Consider the following 27,300-nt stretch of genomic DNA (forward strand, 5'->3'; position numbering starts at 1 on the left):
ACATTGTTATATAACTGAAATCATGTATCGTTTTGCCGCATAAGTTTATATCAGGCTTTGAGATGCTTTAGACATTGTTATGTGACGTTATAATTTTTTAAATTTTATTACGATTTTTATATTATAAATACAGTTGTATCTTTTAGTATATACAAATGCATCTTTAAATGAATAAAAGTATAAAACCATTTTTTGTCTTTTTATCTTATTTAAATGAATAAAAGTATAAAACCATTGTCTTTTTATCTTATATATTAAGTTTTAACCCACCCTCTAATTTTGATGTCGTTAAACCCGAAAAGAAAGACAAAGGGCCTATTAGCTCAGTTGGTTAGAGCGTCGTGCTAATAACGCGAAGGTCGCAGGTTCGAGACCTGCATGGGCCATTTATCTGATTATTTTTTTCTTTCTTTCCCCTTGCATATATTTCAACTGGTCCCTGACATGTTTTTCATTAAGTACACTTAAAGTCTTCATAATACAGAATTTCTGCTTCTGATTATGAAAAGTTTTTTTATGCTTCTTCACCATATGAAAATGGAATTATGATGTTTTGTTCATTCAAAGACTTGGTGTCGACAAGGGAGGCTTAAAGGAGAGGGAAATAAAGCAATGACTTTAGCCTTTCGAATTGTAAAAAAGAAAATTTATATTTACGTGATTTCGCTTTGTAATTGTTGCGATGGTTTGTGGTTTCTAACTATACATACATACATACATACATATTCATATAATATAAGAATCACATAATCAAAAGCCAATTAACTAAAAAAATTTGACGAAAAGGTCCAAAATTTAATCATCCGCTTTGGCCAACAAAAACACTTAAACTACCCTGAGTGTCGGATACATAAACTTAATTTCCTTTGAATGGTCGCAATAGTAACAAACTACATGAACTACAAAAGGAATTATATAAAAAGGTCCCAAATTTTATCATCCGGTTTGGACCCAAAAAACTTATGAGTCACCATGGGGTTGGATGTATAAACTCGATTTTCTTTGAATGGTCATAAGATTAACAAACTATACTATCTGCAAAAGATACCATATTTATCTACATGGGGATAAAAGGAAAAAAATCACTCAAAAAACACACAAGCTTTTGTCAGGTGCGGTAGACATTGGCCAACCTACATACAAGGGTTGCATGTCATGTGACACCGAAGAATTTTTTGTATAATACTCTTATGTTTATAAACATCACCAACCTTAAAACCTTTTGTGTCACCGATTTACAGCCCATTATGAAAATAACAACAGTAGAAAACATATATTGGGTTCGTAATGCAGGTTGTGTTTTAGCCATCTGTTGTATATCGTTTTATTTTCGCACGAATCTCACTACCTCTTATAGAATTTACATGAAATAAAAGAAGTAAAATAATATATGTATTTGGTGTGTCAATGATGTAATTCTCTGGGAACAAAAATAAATAAATTAGAAAAAATATAAAATAGAAAAATACTTAAATAAAGAGATACCATCACACAAGAACTATCACCTATAATTTACTATGAATTTCTCTCCTCTTTCTGGGAAAAAAAATCTTTTTAAGAAAGAAAATCAGCTGATGATACATTGCAGATTCCACCACGCCCTCTTCATCTGCCATAAAAAAATCATTAGAAATTCATAATATTTTAAAAAAAAAAAACATAACAGATCAAATAAGTTGATTCGGGTTATGTTTTATCGGTAAGGAGTAAAATGTGTCTTTTCTAAAGGTGTTTTGGATCGACCCGATTTGGCCGCTTGGACTGAGTAAATCATCCATTTTGACCCAAACTCATTTTCACATGTTACATAACCGGCCCGACCCACCCATTTTCCCACCAATTAGAGAAGTGATAGTTACCTAGTGCTAGGGTTCCCAAGGGTGAGCTCAAGATCATCCGAAACACATTCTTCATGTATCCTTTCACCTTCCCATGGTTTCACCAGACCTTTCATATGACTACCAAAAGCAAACTCAGATGAAACCGCATCAGACATAGGAACATCTGCTGTCTGGTCAACTCCAGCCGTAATGGCAGGTGAGCAAGTCCCGCTTTGCCCCGGGGTCCACATTCGTGAGCCAGTACCCGAAAGTGCTTCCTTGAAACCAAACGGGTTTGATGCGACAAGACTAAACGTGGGCGACGATGGTCCTTCTTGGGGCGTTTGGACCCCGGATAGCCATCCTGAACCAGTTGGTGTTTGACGGCCTGGACTTTGAGGGGTTGAAGACGGTAAAAACGGGTAGTGTTGTGGGACCCAGGCGGGGTCCATGTCGTTCATTCGCGGTGTCTGACAAGTAGGTGAAGCTAATGGAGGAGTGACGGGAGCACTTATTGAACCACCGGGTGTGTAAAGATGGTGAGGAAAATTGGATGAAGGAGAAGAACCGGATGAAAGGTTTTTTAGCCATGGTATAAGAGAATTAGGGTCCGGGTTGCCATTAGCGGAATAGAGAGATGAGATGGAGCTTGGAAAAGATAATGAACTGGGGTTCAAACTGTAAGAAGTATTTGGACTGGCCGATGCCGATCCACCTGTAACCTCCACGCGTGTAACAGGTTTACAGCCCTACACAAGTAGAAAGTCAGAGGAAGACATTAGAAAAAAGTAATCATGATAAGAAAATATATATTATCCAAGACAAAAGTGTAACATCCGGTCGCTCATACCAACCGGTATAGAGAATACAATATAATCAGTAAATTTCTTATAAAAACTATTTTTTTTCCAAATGAGTCCTTTTCTAGTGACATTTGAAAACAACAATGTTTATAAGTGTTATTAAGATTCACAAGTAGTAAAACTTAAAGGTTTCATAAATTTCGGATGTCTTGTCATCTTTGAGAAAACACTCGACGTTTCAACAGCTAGTGCACATAAAAGATTTTACGAAAGAAATCCAACAAGTTAGGATTAACAAAATCAATATGAACATTAGTTATAGCAAAAGTATTTCCAAAAAACTGTCTCTTAAGTCTTGAATTACATAGAGAACATACATTTATGAAATCTAGTACATTTATCATGAAGATAAGATGGTTTAGCTTTGTAGTAAAGTCTTGAAAATATATCATGATTTAATATAGTTTAGATATGGTCACCTAAGGTTTTCAGAGACCATACTAGTGGATGATCAAATAGCAGAATACCAACATAATAATGTATCAGGATAACACAATAGCAGTGTATCAAGATCATCACCATGTATTGGAATAATAGTGCATCTAATATCCGAAAAATAATAATGAAGAACCTACGCAAGAGAGCATATCGTATCATAAGAAAATACAAAACTATTGTCCGCCTTGACAATCGCTAACCCACTACTTTGTTTTTTGTTTGCTCAGGGGGAAACTTCCTAGGAGGCCACTCATCCTGAACATTCTCTCACCAATATACGCTGAACTTTAGAGTTCTCTCACTCCCAAACACACATTGATGGATATAACCCCGTAAAAAATAGTGTACTATTTAAGCCAAAATCCCGATCGCCCCCCTTAAAAGTTTGGTTAAATCCTCCGATCGCACCCCCAAAATATAAATCCTGGGTCCGCTATGTAATTGAAGAGGCACATATTCGGAAAGACTTCTGCTGCAAGATCAAGTTCATAATCATTTTGTTAAACCTACTATATTGGTGTCATAAAATCTTTTCATGTGTACTACTTGAAACTTGTGTTTTCTTACGGATGGCAAACATCCGAAATTAACTAAAACTTTAAGCTTTACCACTTATCAAGTGTTATATTAACATTTACAGATAATAGACTAGTAGTTGTGGTTTCAAATGTTAAAGATAAGACTATCCATTATACATGCAGAATTCCACGCTTCTCGCATCATGCCACAGTAGCGGCGTGGTGTTCCCCACCATCCCACACCTCCACATTAGCTTCCTTCCCCACATCATCCCCTAATCCTTTTTTTCCGAGTGACAAACCGGATGGTGACACCACGGGATGCAGGGGGAGGCGCAGTGTTACCCGCTCTCCCACATGGCCACCTCAGGCTCGCCACGATCTTTCCCGCAAACATAACAGAGGGCCTAATAGACTAATAGACAATAGTTGTGTTTCAGAAAGGATCACTATTGTTCCCAGGCCATTTTTTTTCAAAAAGTTGAATTTAGGACAAACGTGTGGTTCAATTTTCTTGAGAAAATGGATAAAAAGAAATTTTCGTGATGCGTGTGAATCCACGTGAATCCTGAAAGAAAGAAAGTAATGTATCGTACGCTTAGGGGGATAGGACACGAATAATTATTTTACGAAAAAAAGGAAAGTGAGTCTCCATCGTTGACGATCAGAAAGAGAGAGAGAGAGAGAGAGAGAGAGAGAGAGAGAACGCACTGAAAGAGATGTAATAAACAGGTCATCTGAGTGCTACTCCATCATGATAACATGCGCCATTTGCTCAGCAAGCACGTTATCATGTCTCCTATAACGACAAATCTCTAGATCCACAAACAAGCTTGTGACCAAAGACTAGTCAAATTTCATCATCACCGTTGATTTATATCTCCTATTTTACTGCTGTATTGCACGATTTCAGCTTAATTCATTCCGAAATTAAAGATAAATTCTCCACCAGATCATCAACGGCAAACGCGATTTAAAAATTTGAAATCAAGCACTAGATCTAATCAGATTATTAACTTAAAAACCTAACCGGAGATAAGATCTAACGGCTATAATTCAACGATTAAACTCGCAATCTAACAGTACGTATAGAAATATTTCATCAATCAGAACATAGATTACTAGATCTAATCAAATTGACTAAAAATCTAGAAATTATAAACCAGAAATAGCATCCAACAGCTATCAGCACATCCTAAATTAATAAACATATCAATATTCAGTCCTAAACACTATAATTCAATGACTAAACTAGCAATCTAATAGTATACATAGAAACATTTCATCAATTAGAACAAAGATTACTATATTTCAATTACAGTAACTCAATCAAGCACTAGATCTAATCAAATTCACTAAAAAACTAAAAGTTATGCACCAGAAATAAACGAACACTATAATTCAACGATTAAACTAGCAAAACACCAGTACGCATAACAACATTTCATCAATTCTACAAACAGATTTCGAATTACCTTACGATAAGTCGTTCCGTCTTCTTCAACAATCCAGCCGGCTTCATTACATAGGGCTTTCAACACCTCGTTGTTGTCACAGTGCTTCGGAAGCTTGTAGTTTCCATAAACTCTAAGTCCGGCGAATATTTTAGCGGCGATTGCACGCCGTCGTCTCTCTCTACGCTTGTTGTTCTCTCTCTCCTTCCAAGTCGGCAACCGTGTTCCCGACGTCATATATGTGTGAACGATGATATTTATCCGGCTAGTAGATTAACGGAGAGTCGGTTACTTGTTGATGATCGGAAACAGAAAAGTCGCCGGCGCCGGCGAGTGGTTGAGGGATTCAGTAGATGAATATCAGAGGAAAAAGGGGAGATATATTTATAGGGTTGTAGACAGAATTAACTGCCCTTGTAATTGGTTTGAATTACGTTAATGCCACTGGCGCACGTGTCTAGGCTTATAAAAGCGATATTTGTTATACCATGTTTGTAGGAGTTTGAGCAATAATGCCCCCATTCTTATTGTCACGTGTCCAGTCACCAAGTGAGCATTATTGGGCGTTATTGGAAAAGTGACGTAGTGGGAATAATGCCTAATAACGTCTTTCCAATTATTAAACAATTATTTTTTTAATTAAAAACTTAAAATACTTCATCAAATTAAAAAAATTACAATAGTAGAAATTAAAAAAAAAATAAAAACCGACTAAACTTAAAAAAAAAGTACATTAGTTTTCGTCTTCGCTTTCTTCATCCTCGCCAACTACGTCCTCCGTTTCTTCTTCACCATCAGGTGGGATATACCGAACCGACCATGCGTATTGTACCAAATCAACCGTTAACGCGGAATGTAACGGTTCGTAACGCAATTCTCGTGCATTATTCACTCTTTCTTCCATTGACGCTTGCGGATGCTCCTCCTGAACGGCTTCCGATACATAATTCTGGCATATCGCCTTTCCTTCGACTTCCAAAATCATGTTGTGCATGATTATACATGCGTACATAGCATCTCTCATTTTTTGCTTGGTCCATGCACGACAAGGATTTCTCAAATACTGCCATCGTTGTTTAACAACCCCAAAGCATCTCTCAATGTCTTTTCGTGAAGACTCTTGAACCTTTTTAAAGTGTGCTCTTTTTTCATCGATAGGATCACTAAACGTCTTCACGACAATCGAATACCTAGAATAAATTCCGTCACACAAATAATATCCATGAGGGTAGTAGTTTCCGTTTGCGTAAAACGACGCTTTTGGAGCTCTGCCAGAAATCCAGTCCTCTAACAACAGAGATTGTTCAAAAACATTTATATCATTGCATGACCCGACCACGCCAAAGTAAGCCGACCAAACCCAAAGGTCCTATGAGCCAACCGCCTAAGAATAACAGTAGGTCCTTTTTGGTCACCCCGTGTGTGTTGGCCTCGCCATGCGGTCGGGCAGTTATCCCAACGCCAATGCATGCAATCCAAGCTCCCGATCATACCAGGCAAACCATGCTCAGCCGAATGTACCTCGTAGATTTTTTGAAAGTCGTCCCATGTGGGCGTTCTAAGATAACGCGCACCATACAAATCAATAATACCTTTATAAAAAAAACATACATAAACATAAGCTTCAAAAAAAAACTTGTAAACATTATAGTAAATTATAGGAATTGTACCGCGACAAAAATGCTCCAAGGTGTCTCGCATTGTTTTCTCGGCCATTTTAAATACTCGTCGTTGATGTCGGTTGTGTTTCCGTAAGCAAGGACTCGTAGCGTCGACGTACACTTTTGGATACCGGTAAATCCAAGTGTCCCTTTCGCATCCGTTTTTTGTTTAAAATAATCGTAGTTGGTTTCCAAGTCGTCAACTATGCGTAGAAACAGCCGCTTACTCATTCGGAAACGACGCCTAAAAATTTTTGGGTTCGAAAATGTCGGCGCCTCATCAAAATAATCTTTCATCAACCGATCGTGTGCCGCGCGTCGGTCTCGTTCAATATAATCTCTTGTTTTAATTTCAGGTTCGGGGCGGTGACAATGCTTCACATATCTCACCGCTAGTTGACAAGCACTCGAAACCGCCTCTTGCTCGACCTCCTCATCTGTGGATTCATCGCCATCCGCAAAAAAACTCTTTGTAGTAAAAATTCACTATGGAAAAGGAACTAGGGGAATCCATATTTTTATAAAATGGTAGTGTTTGTGTAAGAGTTTTGGTGTTTAAAATTGAGGAAGTTTATATATATATATATATATATATATATATATATATATATATATATATATATATATATATATATAGGGAGGAGGTTAAAAAAACAAAAAAAAATAAATGAAACTAGCCGTTACTAGCCGTTGGAACAGTCCCATTGGTCAGTCAAAATCATCATCAGCGTTATTTAAAAAATGCCAAATGCAATTTCGACAAACATCACGCCGGAAAACACCGCAGGGGGCGGAGGAGGGGCTTGATCGGGCGTTATTGGGCATTTTTTTGGTGGATCACGCCCGAGTACGGGTGGTCTTAGGCCAAAAGGTGTAGAGCCACCACCCCACACCCTCTGATTTACGGTGGGGCGCCATTGATGAGGCTCCATCATGGTAACGAGCGTTTTTGGCTTGATTGAGGTAAGTTGGTCAAGATAAGGGGCGCTATAGGCATTGAGGGGGCTTTATCTCACACCCTGCAAGTTAAAAGAGGGCGTGATAAAGCCTCCTTGCTGACGTGGATCCTACGTGACGCTGGCGTGCTATGGGCTTTATCCCACACCCCATAGCCTTACTGGATGGATCGATAACGTATTAGGCAGGACGGGGCGTCCTGTGGTGAACGAAAGTCCACGCATGAATACGCGTTATACACCACCGCCAGTCCCTTATATCACGTGTGGAAAAGATTAAGCGTGTTCGTGATCATGCGTGAATGATTTGACTACAATTCAGTTGTTTTGTTGTTTTGTAAATGATTTTGATGATGGAGATGAGTTTGTGGTGAGTGATGGGCATTTCCACTAAAATCCATCACTAGTGATGGAATAAAGCTCGATGACATGGAGCAACTTGATTAGATGTTGTGACTTGTGAGTGATGGAACTTCATCACTAGTGGAGCACCCCTACCTCCTTAAGTAGGGGTGTTTATTTTATCCACTTGATACCGGATGTCAAAACCCGACCTGAGAAACTATTATACCCGAATCTGATGTATATCAAAGACAAACCTGACTAACCTTAAAGGTTTGGTTAACAAATATAGTTTTGATGATTTGGGTTCGCACAAAAAACTCAAACTATCAAGCTCATATATAAATCACGATGAATCCTGCCTTGATAATGCACTTTTGGACTTTTGTTGTATAGGTTTTTATTTTGTGTATGCTTTTAAGAACTTTTTACCTGTTTTCTAAGCAGGTTACTTAGGGCATGTTTGGCTAAGCTTTTTGAAACAACTTATTGATTTATTGGCTTTTTGGAAAAGTCAGTATGGAGTGACTTATTGACTTATTGCATTTTTCCTCTCACATACAACCTCATTGCCAAACATCATTTTAGAGCTTATGACTATTCAAAAAACCAATAAGTCAATAAGTTGTTTCAAAAAGCTTAGCCAAACATGCCCTTAATATACACTACCATTTGTGGCAAGTGCTCCTATGCTACTACCGCCTTTGTAATCGGGTTTCCCATCTTGTTTTTTTTTAACATTCAATGTAAACTTTCATTACGTAACTACAAACAATTACAAAATAAAGTCAAGGTGTCAGCCCAGCAAGGTATTGGTTGTTGACAATGGAAAGCAAAAACATCCTAATTGAACATACCAGTTTTGATACAACTCCATTGCAAGTAACCGAGCTCAATTAGCCCCTTATGAAGATATTGCAGAATGTGACTATAGGGTCACCTGAGCATTCCTCCAAAAGTTCCTATTGTAGGGAGGGAGAACTAAACAGTCTGGAACCGATAAAACTATACTAACCTGAAACTCGACCCTTATAAAACCCAAACCTAGAATGATTTGGTTACCGGATAACATTTTTAGTTTTGAAACCTGAACAACTCGACCCGAAAACCCCAAAACGCGAGAAAACAACACGAAGAACACCCCTAGTTATGTGGTACCTTAAGGGCGCCTTTGAAATGTTTTAACACGAAGAACACCCCTAGGTTGGTTGTCTAGATGATTGTCGATCTACTGTAATCTGTTGTGTTTCTTGAATGCGATCTCATAGGTAAGAGTTTCAAGAAACGACATACAATCGCTCAATCTAGTACTCAGGTGGAGTATCATGTTCTTTGCATTCCTTTGAAATGTTTTAACCGTGAAAAATTGGGCATTTAACTGTCAAGTTCCTAAATCATAGCCAAACCCTTACTCAACCTCCCATACCGTAGTAGGAGGTTCTCATACTATAGTTCATAGTTAGTTATTTGAATTACTCATATACCATCCACCTTTAATTTAATGATTATCATATGTTCATTTGATACAACTTTTTAGTCTTTTTAAAAATGTAACTCTTTGTAGACAAACTCTAACCTCAAATTACAAGGATTTGTACATACTGATATACTCTATTAATTTGACATAATTAAAGAATAGCGAATTAACAGAACGATCGTTAGTTATATACTTTTACATACTATTAATTTGACATAACTAAGTAAGAGTGAATTAACTGAACGATCGTTAGTTGATTATTATTAGGGGAACATAAACAATTTCTATTTTGTCATTTGATGCTTTTGTTTTTCCACTCCATGTATGGTAGTTTATCTTTTTAATAGTATAGTCTTTTTAGTATTTTTATTAGTTGATTTTTTTTTATCGTCATAAATCAAACATATACCAATCATATAAAATTGGTAACCATATTATGTATATGTTTTTATGGCTCTCTATATGTACAGATAAAATTACATCGGTATTGATACCATATTCATTTTTTTGGTTTTCACTTGTTCGACCCCAGGAGGGCAGGGGTTTGTGTTCGGGAGGTTGGAGTTTGCAATTCAGAAAGGATTGACAGCGCAGCTTGTTGCCCGTCTACCTTCTGTTTTGATATAACTTAACAAGTTTTCTGGAATTTATTTATTAGTCTTTAATTAAAAAAAAAATCAAAGACAAAAAAAAAAAAAAAAAAAAAAAAAAAAAAAAACTTGATTACCCTTTTCGTTTATTTGTTAACATAATATAGAGTTTAATAAAATTAGGAATATACTGTCGCAATGTGCTTATTATTTACCTATGATTCGATAAAAGTTCTATTCGAACGGGCTGAATGTAGTTGATTTTTAATATTGTCACAAACCAAACATATACTGACCAAACAAGATTGGTATCGGTACCATATTCATTTTATGGTTTTTCTCGAAGCTACAATATAAAATTTGTTGAACACGTATTTGTATTCGCAATAAATTATTATTCAGTATCTTAAGCTATATTGCGTGTCAGTACCATATCGGTAAGGTGGTAATGTAAGCGATGCTAACCGAACAACACTGGTATCAGTATGGGCATTCATTTTTTATGGTTTTCAATAGATATAAAACACGTGTCAATTGCTATGCCGAGTGCCGATATCGTGTTTACTGTAATAAACAAAACCGATACTGATAAAAACCCATCGCTAAGCGCAACGAATCCCACAAGTTATGAGTAGAGAAAACCAGAAAGGGTATTATACATGTAATTAAGCGCATGAAAATACTCTGGATGAAAGGGTGGGGACAGAACAAGATCATCCACCCACGTGATGACGGAGATTAAGACAATAACCTGCACGTGCGTCACTATTGTGATAACGCGTATAGTTCCTTTTTTTCAAACAATATTTATTATTTTTCAATCAATATGTATAATATTAGTAGCGTGATGATTTAATGTTTGTCTAATTTATCTTAGCAAATGATAACATATGATTCTTTATAATTTGCTTAAATGTTTGTCTAATTTATCTTAGCAAATGATAACATATGATTCTTTATAATTTGCTTAATAATCGTTCTGTTTATTTTATAAAACTTCTAGTTATCATATGCTCTAAGAAAGGTTAACTTGTCGCTAAATTATTCAAAAACGGGTTATTGGATTTTATCACTCCTAACTGTTTGGTATTGGTCGCTGTCACTCTCAACTATTACTTTGGCTCCCAGTACTCCCAACTTAACACTTTGTGTTTTGTGTCACTCCGGTTGAGTGGTTTTTTTGCTCCCATTTTGTCTTTTAGGAGCAGATTCACCTGCAGTCATTAGTAATTCACAAAGTGTTAGCCTAATATCACCAATAGCACAAGTTAACACTTAACACTAAGAAATGTGCACATGCAGAGTAACACAACATACAAAGTGTTAAGTTGTGAGTGGTGGAAGACAAAATGATAGTTGAGAGTGACAACGGCTAATACCCAATAGTTGAGAGTGATAAAATTCAATAACCCCTTAAAAAAGTTAATTTGTTATAAACTTACAATTCATTTGCTACAACATTAATTATAGGATTTTTGTTTACTGTTCTCCATGATGAATAAACTATATGAATCAGGATCTGCTCTTTGTTATTCGTTTGTATTGTTTTATTTTATTTTATTTTATCATATGGCTCTCATTCGTTATGTTATTCAATGTTTTCATTTTTATTGTTCTAGTTCAACGTGTTATCATTCAATCTTTTTCAATCAACTATCTTTCATTTCAACAAGGTTTGATTTTTTTGGAAATTGGATTTAAATAACCCAACTTACATCAATTGGTCGATAGCACTCTTAGCTTTTGATTTGTACCACACCACTCCCAACTTTCAATTTATTGGACGATAGCACCCACAAACTAACCCAACACTAACCCAGTTTGCTGACATGTCACCAAACTAGTGCCACATCAGCTGCCATGTCATCAAAAAGCCAAGTCAGCCACGCCACGTCATCAAAAAATTCTACGTCAGATGCCACATCAAATCACAAGTGTTACATCAGCAAAAAAAAACTAACTGGATTAGGGTTCAGTTAGTTTGGGAGTGGTGTGGTAGAAATCGAAAGTTGGTTATAGTATCGACTAATTGATGAAAGTTGAGGTTATTCAAATCCAATATTCTTTTTCAATTTTTTCAATCTTTCATCTAGATTTGATGGATATGAAAGACACGTTCAAATCTGAAAATTATGAAAATGTTTAGATGCGTGAGATAGACGACACAATAGCATGGAGTAATGTTGATTTTTCCCATGCAACCTAAAATCATCTTTGATTGCACACGTATTTTTTTATCCTTCAACAACAAAAATGTAGGCCATCTTTTAAAAACTTTCTCAAGTTCTGGTGATGCTCACTTAAAACGAAAGTACATATGAGGGCCCAATACAAGATCATAAACAATTCGAACTGTGAGAACTAATATATAATAGTTTTTAACGTGTGTATTTATCTTCAATTATATCATGACTAAAATTATGATGTACTTTTAACTAAATATTTGCAAGCAAATTTTAAATTTAAATTATGGTTATATGATGTACTTTAATTGGTATTTGCAAGCAAATTTGTATGTGTTCATATATATAGTTTGAGTATAAGGTCATGGGTGTACTATAAATAGGGGTGTGCAATAACCGAACTGTTAACCGAAATCGAACCGAAAACCGACAAAATCGAATCGAAATTAACCAAAACCGAATTAACCGAAAGTCGGTTAACGGATATTTTTTTTTTACCATCGGTTAACCGAAATTAATCGAACTGAACCGAATCATTTATTTCTTTATATATTTCTAGCTTTTATACCTCTATTTCATGTATTTCATGTTTTATACTTCATTTCATGTAATAATACATCTATTTCATTTATTTATGCCTTCATTTCATTTATTTATACCTTCATTTCATTTATTTATACCTCCATTTTTATGTATTTAAACATATATTCATGCATTTATACCTCCATTTCATTAATTTATACATCCGATTCATGTATTTATACATCTATTTCATGTATTTATACATCCATTACATGTATTTCTAAGCAAAAAAATTAGCCCTTGTTTGAATTGGTTATTAATCGAAATTAACCGAACCGAACCGAAAACCGGCAAATTAATCGAATTAACCGAACCGATTAACCGACGACTTCGGTTACGGTTACGGTTAATGCTAATAACCGAACCGAACCGTGCACACCGTATCACATTTGAGGTGTTAACGATGATATGACATGTTAACCGAGATAGCAAACCATTCCCACCTTGTGTTAAGGGGCATTAAAAGGGTTGTATGTTAACATGTTAACGTGATGTTAAGAGACTCAATTAACTATTATTTTATTTTTTAAACAAAAAACCACTAAAAAATAGGGTTAGATAAGGTTTAAGGGATTAAACTATTTCCTTGGAGTGAGGTAAAAATGGGGAAGAACGGTTGATATGACACTTAGGTGGAGTTAAGATGAGTTAAAGTATACCCAAAGACCTAACTTTCTCATCTATACATCCGCATTAAAGTTATTACAAGAAAAACTTCTCTTATTTATTTTTTAAATAATACAATTATATTCAGATTTGCTCTCGTAGTTATTAGAGCACCACCAACAAGGATGTTCTCCAATGTTTTTTAGGAGAGTGTGATATGAAAGATCAAGGGTGTGACATCTAGGAGAGAGACATGTTTTCATAGAAGGATGTGACAAAAACGAGCTTATACAAAGGTGTGTGTGTGTGTGGGAGGGGGGGGGGGGGGTGGGCTCATTTTTTTAGTTTTACTTTTTATGGTTTTAGGTTTGGGGGGGACTTGTTTTAAAATCCAACGTTAGGATACTTATATATTATAATTATAATTATCATTCAACTCTATTTTATATGCACTCAAGTGGGATGTATATGAAGTTTGTGGTTTGAATTGAGAACTAAACACCGAATGTGGATGTAGGGTGAGATGTGGTATCACACTATCACCCATTTGGCATAACCTAAAGTGACCAAATAATTATAGGACAACTCATGTGCCATGTTATAATTAATATCATATTATCCATTTTTTTATTCAACTTTGTTGAAATTAGGTGTCGTATCTTTTATAATAATTTTATATTGTTTGACTAATATTTTATTTCAAATTGCACTCGGAAGTTATAATATTTGTGTGTCAAAGTTTGAACAACTTTATTTTGTTTTGGTTGTACTTGTGTATCGTTCAAAATTCAACGGTGTGGATGATTGGAAGTTGGTATGTGCCTCATGGATCATCTTATCCTATTAGTAAAATTTCAAGAGCCCAATGGGCTTATTTGACAACCAAAGTTGTTACACAAAGTACTTTAGTCATGTTTATGTATGGGCTAATAAGCCGTATGGCCGATGTTTGGTCAACGAAAAAAAAAAAAGTTTAGGTGTGGGCCTGATTGGTAAATTTTAGGTAAATATTAAATTAAATATTTTTTATAATGTAAACTAGAAAAATTCCCCGCCGCCAAGGCGGGAATTAGGTTCATATCGTTTTGTTTTTTATAATACCGGCACAAGAAAATTCGTATAGAGAAATTCTCCCGTAAAAAAACAAAAAGAATTTACACGTTTGCCAGCAACAGATAGATATAGTGTAGTGTTGTGTTGCCATCAGCATTTTTAGTGTTTACAAACTCATGATTACCCTTTGTCTTTAGTAAGAGCTTCAAAACTTCCAGATGGTTACTCTTTACATACAAATGCAAGATGGGTTGACCTTGCACCAGCTCTTTCACAACTTGAGAGTGTCCTTCAATTGATGCAAGATGAAGGTTTCTCCCATCACGATCATGTAAAAGTAAGCAAAACAATCACAAAAGTAAGCAAAACCCAGTTCAACAAATGCAAATTGAGCAAAACCCACATCAAATGTAGAAGAAAAGATGGGCAATGACAATACACTGGTGAAAGAGAGGCGAAAAAAATCAGATGAAACCCACCTCTATACTCCTCTTTGAAACTTTCTTTCTTCCTTGAAATCCGATGACTTTGCTGGTCCATCTGTGGTTGATTTGGTCGTTGTTTCTGCTGCAAAAATCAATACCATATATTAAACTCAAAAACTTGCATCACTTGAACATCATAATAATATATTATATATTAAGCAGACTTGAACTTCAATCATAATTAAACGTATAAGCGATCACATGCATAGAGCATGTGGTTTGCAATTAGATTAGGTATTATTCGGCTACTAAAACCTTTCTAAACATGATATCAATTATCTAGAAACACAAATTTTGTTGCATGCTGCTTGATTAGACATTATTAAATATTTTTAGTGTGTAAAAGGCATCTTAAATACATAATCATTGAATATAAGATCTAAACCAAACTCTAACTTATATCATTTATCAATCAAACCAATTCAATCATCAAGAGGCTAAGCTAAATTAATGTTGATTCCTGATTGATACTTATGAATGTTTATGTTAGCTAATTTGCAGTAGAAACAAACAAACAGAAGCACCAAAGAATTCATATAGTTGACAAATTCTAATTCTACATAACTAATTTTCCCAAATAAGCACCTTTTTTCACACAAATGGGAGAGTAAGTACCTAGAATTTCATCTACTATCAAGGTAATTAAGACAATACCACCATCGTCACCGGATTTTAAAGCAATAAAACAGAAAGTGCCTCCTATGTACACCAGAATTCCCGTCTCTCTTTCTCTCTCCCTCCTATGTACCGACTCTCTTTTCTCTCTGTCCCAAAGCAAAAATAGCAGGTGTAGAAGTATGTTAAGACAAGGCGAAGCTTGAGATTTCCGACCGGGGGGTCGGAAGTCACCGGACCTAAAAAATTATAAAACCAGGGGTCGAAAACGTATATACCTAAAAATTCTATGCGAAAACTACATACCGGACACTAATAAGCGAAAAGTTCAGGGGGTACCCCCGCCCCCACTATGCTACGCCCGTGAAACCATGGAGGGGGCGAAAGTAGGGAACTAAAGAACTGTGGCCAAAACATAAATGTCCTAAATTCTACTGGTGCAAACCCACGATGTAATTTGATATACGACTTCCAAAAACAATTGGCAACAATGATGAAATTTGATTAATTACCAAACGCACAAAAATCAAATTGATAGAAAGTTTGTGTCATACCATCGGAGCTCCGTTTTGCCGCTGCTGTTATTACGAAGTCATAGAGATCAATGACAGAGATCTACGTCGTAAACATCAACGGACTTCACAACGCCGACCAGCTTGCCTCGCCGGACACACTTCCAGCCGATTATTAATCATACGCGAATTGTGGTGAGGAATGGCCCTATAGTTCAAGCAAAGGGGATTTTAGTGACTATTAGCCGATGGAAAGCTCATTTGCCGCAGTTGACTTGCCGATGACGGGAAACATTGCTGGGTATAACCCATCATAAAATATATACTTTAACAAAAGAGCTTAAAGGTAAAAAAAAGTTAACACTTTTAGGAATTTAGGATCTTTAAATATTCCATATCCATTGTCATTCACCAAACTTACAAGTAGTGAAGTAGCAGGGGCTCGTTCGTTTTGATGAGTATGGACCAAACTCCAATTAATTCTTGGAGTTCATCTTCAGCAAAATAATATGTAACATTATCAATTTTCTTTTAGACACTTAGTTTAAATATATTAATTTGTATTCTACGTCAATTTTACAATTCTTACACATTAGCAACAACTTCCGAATTGAATTGCATGAACACATTAAAGTTGAAATTCATCTCCACCCAAACAGAAGGCAAAGAAGAACATTCAAAGTTGAAAACACTAACATAAAGGTAACTGAAATTAGAAACCTAGTTTGTTGAAGTGTACCTGTTGGAGCCCTAATCTCAGTCGGAAACCATTACTTGGGTTGTGGTTTATGAAGTAGACATCTATGTGACCTTGCGATTTGGCGGTGGTTGTTTCGCCGATGTCGATTTTGGGCAGACCATGGATGAGGTGAGGTTGGTTTGAGCCAGAAGAGCGACTATTGAGGAAAGAAAGGGAATAGATCAGTTGCCGCTTTGCTTTTGATATCGTTTGTCGCCGGAGCTGGATTTAGGGCGCTTTCGATTCCATTTGTCGCTGGGGCTGGATTTGGGGCAGGGTGTTGACAACCGTGGAATAAGCAGCTGGGTAACATGTGTTTGGGGGTGGTAACCAAGTGTGTAGCGGTGGTAATGACCGACACCTACGGGTTGGCAAAACCTGGGAACAGGAACTGTTCCTAAGAACATACCCAAATTGTATATATTGAACTAGTCTAAGTACCCGTGTGTGTTACACGGGTGGCTTCACAAAAAATATATTATCTAACAGTGTACATAAAGGTTTTAATGAGAGAATCTTTCCGGTATTAACGTAAATATAAAATTACACTTAATGGAAATACATGAATACGAAATATGACTTGTACGTAATAGAATTGGCTTGATTTTTGGTCCAGATTATGCACTTTGGTCGTTCTTTTCACATACTGCGCAATGTAACTTGGACATTATGTCTCGGCTTGTCGGGTTTGTTTTTTTACCCGTTACACGACCATACCCGTTCGCCACAAATCGGTCTATAGGCTGTCAAAGTTAACAACCAACAAACTAATAGAATACATCATAGCACAAATTTATATAAATAAACAATTGTAAGCTTTTTTTCTTACATAGCAAAGTCCTTATGATGGACAGGAATTTTATTTTTATCTCGAGACACTACAATGCAAAAAAAGTCATGTCCATAAATAAAACATATAGCACCAACAAAGGTATGTCATCAGCATGCATGTGGAAGACATGTTTTAAAACCACTTGCTCATTGCTTCTTAAGTAAAAGTAACTACGGCCATCCAAGGTAGCTATAATAGATACACAACCACACTCATAGTGACAAACTTACAACTTCATCTTCAAGTCTAGTGAAGAGTATTAAAATGGTACCTTCTGGTGTTGTGCCTGGCATGATTGCCAACAACAAACCCAACAATTAATAATGAAACACATGCAATTTATCACTTGAAGCTGCGCCCAAATACAGAAGGAAAATCTTACCCCTCTTCAAACGCATAAATTATGATTTAAGGACAAAAATCAAAAGAGCAAAAGCTTTGGGCCATGAGCAAAACATAAACTATACGGAAGCTTTTATCTACAATTCGAAAACATCAAAACGTCATATCTTAAAAAATGATAAAAGATCAGATCTAGCAAAAAATTCAATTAAAATAAAGAAATAAAACCGCTAACAGTTTTAGATCTTATGCCATGATTCACCCATCCGTTCGAAAATACTTTTCAGCTATTTGCCTAATCCTCACTTTCCATGCCTAACCTACACCTGTACTTATGGTTACCGTGCCTAACGGGTAATTGTTATCGTATATCCTATGATCAGGTTCAATTATAATTGACTTTTTCCTCTAAAAAGTAAATAAATTCAACATGAATATTAAAGATTACAAATTACATAAATATATTTAAATGAAGAGACACAGATATTATGAATATATGATTACCATGTATAGCTATGGCGGGTCACTTAAAGACTAAAGAAGGTTGGACCCTTGCACCAGCTTACCAACCAACCCTGCTCAAGTCAAACGAACTCTAGACATTCACTCAATGCGTTCTTGTTTAATGGGGCGTTAAATGCAGCTTCCTCAACCTCTGGCACCTACAATGATTCATCATAAAACAATAAAAGGACAGATCAGACACACATTATAGACTTGCGATGTGCCACCAGTTTATTAAGTATTTTTTAAAGAACTAAATTAATATTATAATTATTATTATTATCATCATCATCATATTTACTACATTAAATATTTTTATAGAATGATAAAAAATGTTAGATGGGTAAACCCAAACCAGACACGACCGACACTAAAAAAGACCCATCTTAACCCGTTATCCAACCCGGTCATTTTGCCACTCTATATTCAACCACATAGAATACAAAAAAAAAAAAAATCATACCATTTGGCCCTTTCTCACCCAACCAAGCATGCCACCTTCCTTCTTGGATGGACAAACTCAATATTCCACTGCCATGTCACTTAAATCCTCCCCTATAGGTAACAAAAGAAAAAACATAAATATTTTTTGTAAAGCTGCATATAAACTCTACACAATAAAAAAAAGACAAATAGTTTCTAAAGTAATCAGATAAGGATATGATCATTTAACCCTTCAGCCTTAGGTAAAGTTAAGGAGGATTAAAGTATTCCCTAAGTCCTTATGATACCAAACCAACATCATCTGTTACTAACAAATATGACGGTTACGTGAATCCTCCTTTAAAGTGTATCTTTAAATTAAACAAAAATATATGCAACTAAAAAGATAATGTTCATTTAGATTTAGGAAAATGAAGATCGTATTATTGTAACATAAGTTAAAATCGCACCTATATAAGTTCAATTCAAACACACTCAGCTCCTAAACCTAAATTGAAAGCACAAAGCTCTTTAAGTAAAGCCTGCCCTTTTCGTTCATTTGCATTTTGACTTTAAGAATTAAATAAATGTTGGATCACATTTTCCATGGATTTGTTTATAATCAAAGGATAAATATTAAATCATGATCACAAACGAAACATTTGTGGAAGGAAAACAAACCAATTATCGTATTAACAGAGGCATTGCTCGTTTTGTGTGCCTTCCAACTTCAAGTGCCAGCTCGGTATCGATTTTCAGGTATATGTCAAGTGCTTTCACTGAGAGTGTCAACGCCCAACTGCATATATGAACAAATCATACATAATACAACAAAATGAATTTTAAGTACACTTTAATCCGATAAAACCCTTTAATCATGACTGACTGGATTAGCTCAATAAGATGTTTTAGTTCTCTTGGAACCATATATTCCAGCTTCAGCCTTTCAAGTGGTGCAACGGAAATTGTGAATACAGACTGGAAATAAGATGGTAATATAAATAATCGCATAAAAATGTTTCTTTCGAAAGATCCTTTGTTCTAATAAAAAGGTGACCTTGAGACCATAGCAGCTACAACTCCAGCTCAAAGATGCTTGGTCAAATTGCCCCTTTGATGTTCCAAAAGGTCGTCTTTCCCATCAAACCCTTGGCTGGGAATTTATCTTTTACCGACAATGTCACACAAAAGAACCCAACTCCGCCAAGCCACCCTAACGAACAAAAAAAGACTTGGTTGTGTTCAGTAGCGAAAGCAAGCTAAAGGAACATTGCCTAATGATTCTAGAAATAAACCACCGTTTACAAAACCCGTAGATTCTTCTGGTGCCAATCCCATTGAATCCCTCATCCATTTCTCCAGTAAGATCACCAAAAAGTATTAAAAAAATGCTTAACTACCAAACACAATTTACATATAGGATGTTAATCTTAGCATTTAAATTGTTTATTATAATAGACAGAGCTTATACACTCAAATAAGGTTGAATTTACAGTAGCCGTTGTAACACCCCCGGTTCTCATGTTTCAATAACTGCAACTATGCCTTACAAATCTTATAGATAGAACTATTCTATGAGAGAACAATTTGGTAGTACAAAGTATGCATTTACTGACAAAGACATTTAAAACGTGTGTACTCTCTGATAGAATGTAGGCTGCTACATGACATCTAAAGATTCAAAAATGCAATCATTAGTGGAGAAATGAACAATCTAAAAAAGTATATACTTCATCTCTTTCTTATGTTGAGCGTAAAACATTATAAATTGCACCAAAAATCATAAAAGGCTAACCTTTGACCCATACCTTGCTTTCAGATCCACATTCCAACCGGTGTGATCTTGGTGATAGTGAGTGTTCTTTTCGAGTTTTTTCACCACAAAGACGACTGCTCAGAGTCTAAATTTAAATCAGTTTTCAGGGTTTTTCACCACTAATTCAACTAATACAACTGGTCAGAGTTTAAACTTAAGTCAGTCTTCAGGTCCATTCACCATTAATATGATGGACACACTGTTGCGAATGATGGAATTGAAGACTTACTTCACATGAGACTTGCCTTTGGGAAGTACGGTCGGACCTCGCATTCTCACTTAGCTTTAACTTTCCTAGCTTCATTGATTTCCACCTATAAAATTTGTAAAAGTGCATATATAAATATTGTACATCAGTTCTTCGTTCATCAAATAGCAACAAGACAACAAATAGGACCTTCCGTTATTAAACATCGCTATTATAAAACCATTTCTTAAGAACTAAGTAATCATCAGCACAGAACCCATTAATACCATTGAAAACATTAAAACGTGAGTGTTTAGAACTCACCTATAACGTTCGAACTCATACTTTGTACGTACACCATGATTCAACCCCAAAACCGAACCCAAATCACATGACGTGGATGTCCCGTTTTCCGTTCTGTTTTGGCAGCCACCCACTACCTGGTGTTATTTGACCATCATTTGCAGCCCCTGAGCACCTCCCACTTAGCCACAATAGCCCAGATAGCTGCTGCCATGTACCCTGTGATTTGCTCTAGAAACCACCCCGGAACACAAGAAGTTGTGGTCTCGTTCGCTGCACTTTATGGGCAGATTTATTTCACCTTTCACCACAACGAATTGGCCACCAATCACAAGCGAATGTGGCCGCCGTACCGACTTCTTTATAAACGACATTTGTTGTTTTATTAGTAGGTTTGCCGTCATTAATACCAAGCTCTCTCTTGCATACACACACCTCTGGCATCTCCGTATCTTTCTGCCTCTCAGTTGGGGTTTTTCTTTCCTATATGCTGATAGCACATATTAGCGGTTGTGGGATGACCTGTGAAACTAAATAAAACATGGCAACAAATTAAAAAGTGATGCAAGAGCAAGTTGTATATCAACCTACACGATAACAAAAAAATGTATAAGTGACTTTGTTTAAGTAAATATGTAAAATGGCTTGTAAGATAATTGATGCTTACGTGCATGTCTAGGAACATATAAAAGAGATCTACATTCTAGAAGTTTGGAATCCACCTTTTAACACTCTTTATCTGTATGGGTTCCGCTTCATCATACTCGTTGATAACAGAGATCGGTTTGAAGGCCAATGACTTGGGTCGTATTTGATCTTTTTTGCGGCAGTCATTTGTGTTGTGTAAAGTGTTTTAAAGTAAAAAAAAATATCTACAAAATGTATATAAATAGTAAATTACTCACGTAAGTACGGAACAGATGCTTGTTGCTGCTGGTTGGCTTTTGGTAGTAAAATAAACCACATGACCATCCAACCAACAACGATACACTATCGTAGCCTAGGTTAGAATTTTCATTACAATTTTTTAGCAATAAAATAAGCCAGAACGATGTTAATAGCCAACGTTAAAGCCTCCTCAAAAGCTATACTTTATTATATTACCCGTTAACAGTTAACCTTCATATGTAACATCCTTTGCATTACAAAGACTGCCCATTACAGCTGCACTCATGGTCCCAAATGTCGAGCACTCGAGCTAGTGGTAGTAGTAGTTGCGGTGGCGGTGGCGGCGGCGGCAGCGGCAGCAGTAGCAGTAGTAGTAGTAGTAGCCTTTCTATCTAAATGGAAAAGTACAACATAAATGAAAAAAAATGAACATATAGAATGGAATTGAAGACTTACTTTGCATGAGACTTGCCTTTGGGAAGTACGGTCGGACCTCGCATTCTCGCTTAGCTTTAACTTTCCTCGCTTCATTGATTTCCAACTATAAAATTTGTAAAAGTGCATATATAAATATTGTACATCAGTTCTTCATTCATCAAATAGCATCAAGACAACAAATAGGACCTTTCGTTATTAAACATCGCTATTATAAAATCATTTCTTAAGAACTAAGTAATCATCAGCACAGAACCCATTAATACCATTGAAAACATTAAAACATGAGTGTTTAGAACACACCTATAACGTTCGAACTCACGCTTTGTACATACACCATGATTCAACCCCAAAACCGAACCCAAATCACATGACGTGGATGTTCCGTTTTTCGTTCTGTTATGGCAGCCATCACCCCACTACGTGGTGTTATTTGACCATCATTTGCAGCCCCTGAGCACCTCCTACTTAGCCATAATAGCCCAGATAGCTGCTGCCATGTACACTGTGATTTGCTCTCGAAATCACCCCGGAACATAAGAAGTTGTGGTCTCATTCGCTGCACTTTATGGGCATATTTATTTCACCTTTCACCACAGCGAATTGGCCACCGATCACAACCGGACGTGGCCGCCGTACTGACTTCTTTATAAACGACATTTGTTGTTTTATTAGTAGGTTTGCCGTCATTGATACCAAGCTCTCTCTTGCATACACACACCTCTAGCATCTTCGTATCTTTCTGCCTCTCAGTTGGGGGTTTTCTTTCCTCTATGCTAATAGCACATATTAGCGGTTGTGGGATGACCTGTGAAACTAAACAAAACGTGACAACCAATTAAAAAGTGAAGCAAGAGCAAGTTATACTTTAGGCTTTAATGTTTGCATCATAATTAATAAAAACCTATAGCACACCCCTCATAAATTTAGATCGATGAGCAAAGAGATGGATAATTTTCAAAAACCATTATGACAAATCTGGTTGGTCACAATGTAAAATAAGCAGTTTCATAACAAAAAACCACCTTTGAGTGCCCTTCCAACTGACATTCATCCCAAACGTCCACATATTACGAACCCTAACCACGACTCAACATAAGAAAAACAGAATTCGTAATTCAAAATCTATCTATCCAGGGCCTGAATGATGCATTGTGACTCCCCTGCAAAATTCAAAGGGAACATTGTGTAAGCTAAACCATCCAAAGCACCACTACTTAGAAAAGTCCTAGTGGCCAGAAATATAAAAGTCAAATGATTATGAAATAAAAACTTAATGTTTACAATAAACCCCTCTATATTGTGATACCATTAAGCTAAAGCATGAACTATATGATTCCACATTCATTGTATTTTGATTATTAATAAATCATATATTGTTCCTAACTTGTTTCTGTTGCTATCAACCCCATAGCCATTTCAAGTATGAACACACAAGACATCACAATTCACCAATCACTCGATACCTAAGCCTAACAACTCAAAAATTAACTCAAAATTACAATTAGGTCAAATTATAAAATCTAACGACATAAACAATTAGGTCAAAAACTCATCAATCAAACATCAACAAAATCAATTACCTTCGAAGGAAGCTTCTCAGTGCACGTCGTTTTGAGGCATAACTGAGTGGCCTTAATCGCTGCCACGTATCCGCCAGGGCCGCCGCCGATAACAGCGACGCCATTTTTATCAGATCCATACGTGAATCCTCAAGAAAGTGTAGATGAAAGAGAAAACAAATACCTAAATGCATCAGAATGGATCACAGTGATGTTGAAGAGACCGATTGTTTTTCTTCTACCCATATTCGCCATTGATGAAATAGGTGAAACGAATCATCGTTTGAATTCTTCGATTATAAATAAATAGTTTATAAGCGATAATAATGGAAACGTATTCATAATTTTGTAGAAAATTTTCAACTGATTGATAATTGATTGGGGGTTTCCATATGAAGAACACATTTTCACAAACGAAGGAGAATTAAGGAAAAGAAGAATGAGGCGGATAAGAGAATTGAAGGAAAATAGAGAGAATAAGAGAATGGCGTCTAAAAACATAATTCTCTGGCCAAAGAGAGCTGCTACATCATGGTCAAATAGTCAACCTTTATTTTGCTTTAGTATAATAGATAGATGAATAATGCATTGATTTTAGTATAAAAGTATAATACTTTGAAGTGTTTTAATATCATGTACGTTGAAATAGAAAACGAACTAAAATGATGTAATCAAGTAAATAAAAGTTAAAAATATATTAATGATTAACGATCGAACCAGTTGCCAATTTTCATATATTAGTTTTGAGTAAATGGTTTTTAGTTTAAATAGAAAAATAAAACTAATATTTAGATTTTGGTTGGTTTACATTATAGAAAAGCGATCATACCCATGGCTTTATAGCCTAGTGGTATCTTGGGGGTGAGTTAAGACTTTGGACCAATAGGTCCTGGGTTCGATTCTCACAAGGGGGTTTTTCTCATATTTATTGGGTTTCCTCCTGAACTGGTGTATAGGCATTATGTCTAGTGGAGATGGATATGATCGGGTGGTTCTGCTGGTGGCACGATGATACTCCAGTGGTCCGTCAGTGATCCAAATTTGCCGTTCAAAAAAAAAAAAGAAAAAAAAGAAAAGCGATCATCATTGGATCATGAATTGAGTCGGTGAATTAGGTGTAGTTTGTTTTTTTAAGAGAAAAAATGTCTGTAGTCTGCGGCCCTCATCTGTAGACATTGTAGAAGAAGAGGTGGACCAAACCTCTACAATTTGTAAAAAGAAGGTTGTTTGTTTTTTTAACGTATGTAGACTTTAAATGAAGCGGTGTCTTACATGATTATAAAAATGTGGTTTTTTAATTAACGGATGAAGAGGTGTGTCTCGACAATCATGGCAGTTCATTAGAAGGATGATGAAAAGACATGTCTAAAGGACGCGACTTTTAAACGAAAGGACATGACTCAACAACATACAACATACGTTATAATTTTCTAACGGGCACGACTTTTAAACAAATGAACATGACTCAAGTTGGTTTTTGTAGCTATATATAATTCAACCGGAAGGTTATAATATTGTGTGTTAAAGTTTGAACAACTTTCTTTTGTTTTGTCTATGCAATCCTTCAGACATCAACGGTGTGTATGATTAGAAATTGGTATGTGCCTATTGGTAAAATTTCAAGAGCCCAATGGGCTTATTTGACAACCAAAATGGTTTTAGACTTTTAGGACGTTAATCTTTAAGGCCTTTGTTTCACTGTTTCAGGAGATCTAAGCCTTTAATCTCAGCCCAATATCTATAATTGGCCTGTCTTGTCTATGTTTTTTTTAAAGGTGTGAATTATTCGTGAATGTCGGAAGGTTCTAGCATACGTTGTCTTAACTAGGTCCGTGCTAGAGAGCACCCTCGCACAATAGATCCCCAATTTAAACCCCTAAATGAGAAACCCCTATCAGCCAGACTCAAACTTGAGACGTGAAGAGAAAACTCACTCGGGCCCATCATAGGTGGAACTTAAATTACCCGTAGACGTGTGGCAATGGAATGCGTGTTTACTTGCCTAATTAAAACTTTTAAACCATCAGCTAATAATAGAAACTTATTTTTTAATATCTTTTAAAATGACTATAATTATAATAATTATAAAAAGTAATAGAGTAAACTTCCGTTTTGCCCCTGTCGCTTTGGTCACTTTAACGGTTTTGCCCCAAACCTTTCAAAATAGTTATTTTACTCCCTGATCTTTGAAGGCTTTCATGATTTTGCTCCCCGCCCCTAAGTCTATCCAAAGTATTCGTTAAGTAAAAGGGCATTTCAGTAATTTTATAAATGTAAGTATTAAATTATTTGTTATTAATTCCTAAAATCAATTTGTTTATTGATAAATCTATTTTTGTCTGTTATGTATCATCAAACCCATTCTTCATTCAAAAAAGAAAATCAAACCACTAGTACATCACCATTCATCACCTCACCATTCACCACCTGCAACCTATCCCCTCCCTCTGCTGCTAATCGACTACCACCACTGCCATTTCCAGCAAACCGCCATCACCATTACCACCAGCCCGCCACCGCCATCACCACCAGTCCTCAACCACCATCGCAACCACAACCTTGGTTCGAAACCCTAGATCGAGTTGAGAGGCTGCCACCGGCGGCTTCCTTCGCCGTCGACAGCAACAGTATTAGTAAATCATCATCGTCCTCAACAATCAACGGCAACATCATCATCATCGAAAATCAGCGGCAGTTGGGGATGTATCATCAGAGGAAAACAGGTGACGTCGCCGACATCTCTCTTCCGCGTCTCTCTCTCGCTGTGGTGTGTGTAAGACGGGGCAAAGGGGGTTGCAGGGGAAGTTGGGGATGTATCGTCAGAGGAAAGTAGGTGAGGGGAAGGGATGGTTGTGCGGGGTTGGTGTGTCGGAGAAACAAGAAGGCCGGTGGCCAGCCGGAACTTCTCTTGTCGACGGCAGAGAAGACGAGCGGGGGTTTGTGGTGTGCGGCTGCACATTTGAAAATGGAATGGGGGTAGGGTTTGGAATGTGTGGCGTAGTGGTGGAATGCTTTATAATTGACGGGGCAGTGCCTTAGTGGTGGTAGGGTTTGGAATGTGTGGCAGCGATGGAGATGAAGATGAATCTGTATGTTAAGAGAGAGAGAAGATAA

At 36.4% G+C, this 27,300-nt stretch overlaps 1 protein-coding gene, 1 long non-coding RNA gene and 1 other non-coding gene across 37 annotated transcripts; 1 reads left to right on the forward strand and 2 right to left on the reverse strand.

The window, feature by feature from the left end:
- The first annotated feature begins 312 nt into the window (after positions 1-312).
- Positions 313-386, forward strand: TRNAI-AAU. The gene has a single exon. It is a non-coding gene; the product is annotated as a tRNA-Ile (tRNA).
- Positions 387-1,421: 1,035 nt separating this feature from the next.
- On the reverse strand, positions 1,422-5,457 carry LOC110911763 (BES1/BZR1 homolog protein 4). 2 transcript variants are annotated; one of them, XM_022156412.2, is made up of 3 exons: positions 5,115-5,456; positions 1,860-2,569; positions 1,422-1,609 (listed from the first exon to the last, which is right to left on the reverse strand). In XM_022156412.2, exons 1-3 carry the CDS (start codon positions 5,328-5,330, stop codon positions 1,606-1,608), a joined length of 930 nt encoding a protein of 309 aa, XP_022012104.1. In that variant the 5' UTR covers positions 5,331-5,456; the 3' UTR covers positions 1,422-1,605. The 2 variants fall into 2 exon arrangements, with proteins under 2 accessions (XP_022012104.1, XP_022012105.1); XM_022156413.2 differs by lacking the exon at positions 1,422-1,609 and having other exon boundaries at positions 1,856-2,569; positions 5,115-5,457.
- A 9,147-nt stretch (positions 5,458-14,604) lies between these two features.
- LOC110911764 lies at positions 14,605-24,680 on the reverse strand. 34 transcript variants are annotated; one of them, XR_004882264.1, is made up of 10 exons: positions 24,208-24,680; positions 23,650-23,787; positions 22,928-23,440; positions 21,323-22,730; positions 19,677-21,125; positions 19,036-19,127; positions 18,573-18,730; positions 16,895-17,272; positions 16,198-16,363; positions 14,605-15,110 (listed from the first exon to the last, which is right to left on the reverse strand). It is a non-coding gene; the product is annotated as an uncharacterized LOC110911764 (long non-coding RNA). The 34 variants fall into 34 exon arrangements; XR_004882278.1 differs by lacking the exons at positions 14,605-15,110; positions 16,198-16,363; positions 16,895-17,272 and adding an exon at positions 17,390-18,205 and having other exon boundaries at positions 19,677-19,794; positions 19,882-19,973; positions 20,053-21,125; positions 24,208-24,676; XR_004882292.1 differs by lacking the exons at positions 14,605-15,110; positions 16,198-16,363; positions 16,895-17,272 and adding an exon at positions 17,390-18,205 and having other exon boundaries at positions 19,677-20,208; positions 20,804-20,896; positions 21,041-21,125; positions 24,208-24,672.
- Between the last annotated feature and the right edge of the window lie 2,620 nt (positions 24,681-27,300).

Source organism: Helianthus annuus, chromosome 15, assembly GCF_002127325.2.
Source record: "Helianthus annuus cultivar XRQ/B chromosome 15, HanXRQr2.0-SUNRISE, whole genome shotgun sequence".
Lineage (NCBI taxonomy): Eukaryota > Viridiplantae > Streptophyta > Magnoliopsida > Asterales > Asteraceae > Helianthus > Helianthus annuus.

Bases quoted from the DNA above. Each gene is read 5' to 3' on its own strand.
- LOC110911763 (XM_022156412.2), bottom strand. From the start codon at position 5,330: ATGACGTCGGGAACACGGTTGCCGACTTGGAAGGAGAGAGAGAACAAC. The intron at 2,570-5,114 runs GTAATTCGAAAT...CTACTTGTGTAG, and splicing joins ACGGAACGACTTATCGTAAG to GGCTGTAAACCTGTTACACG.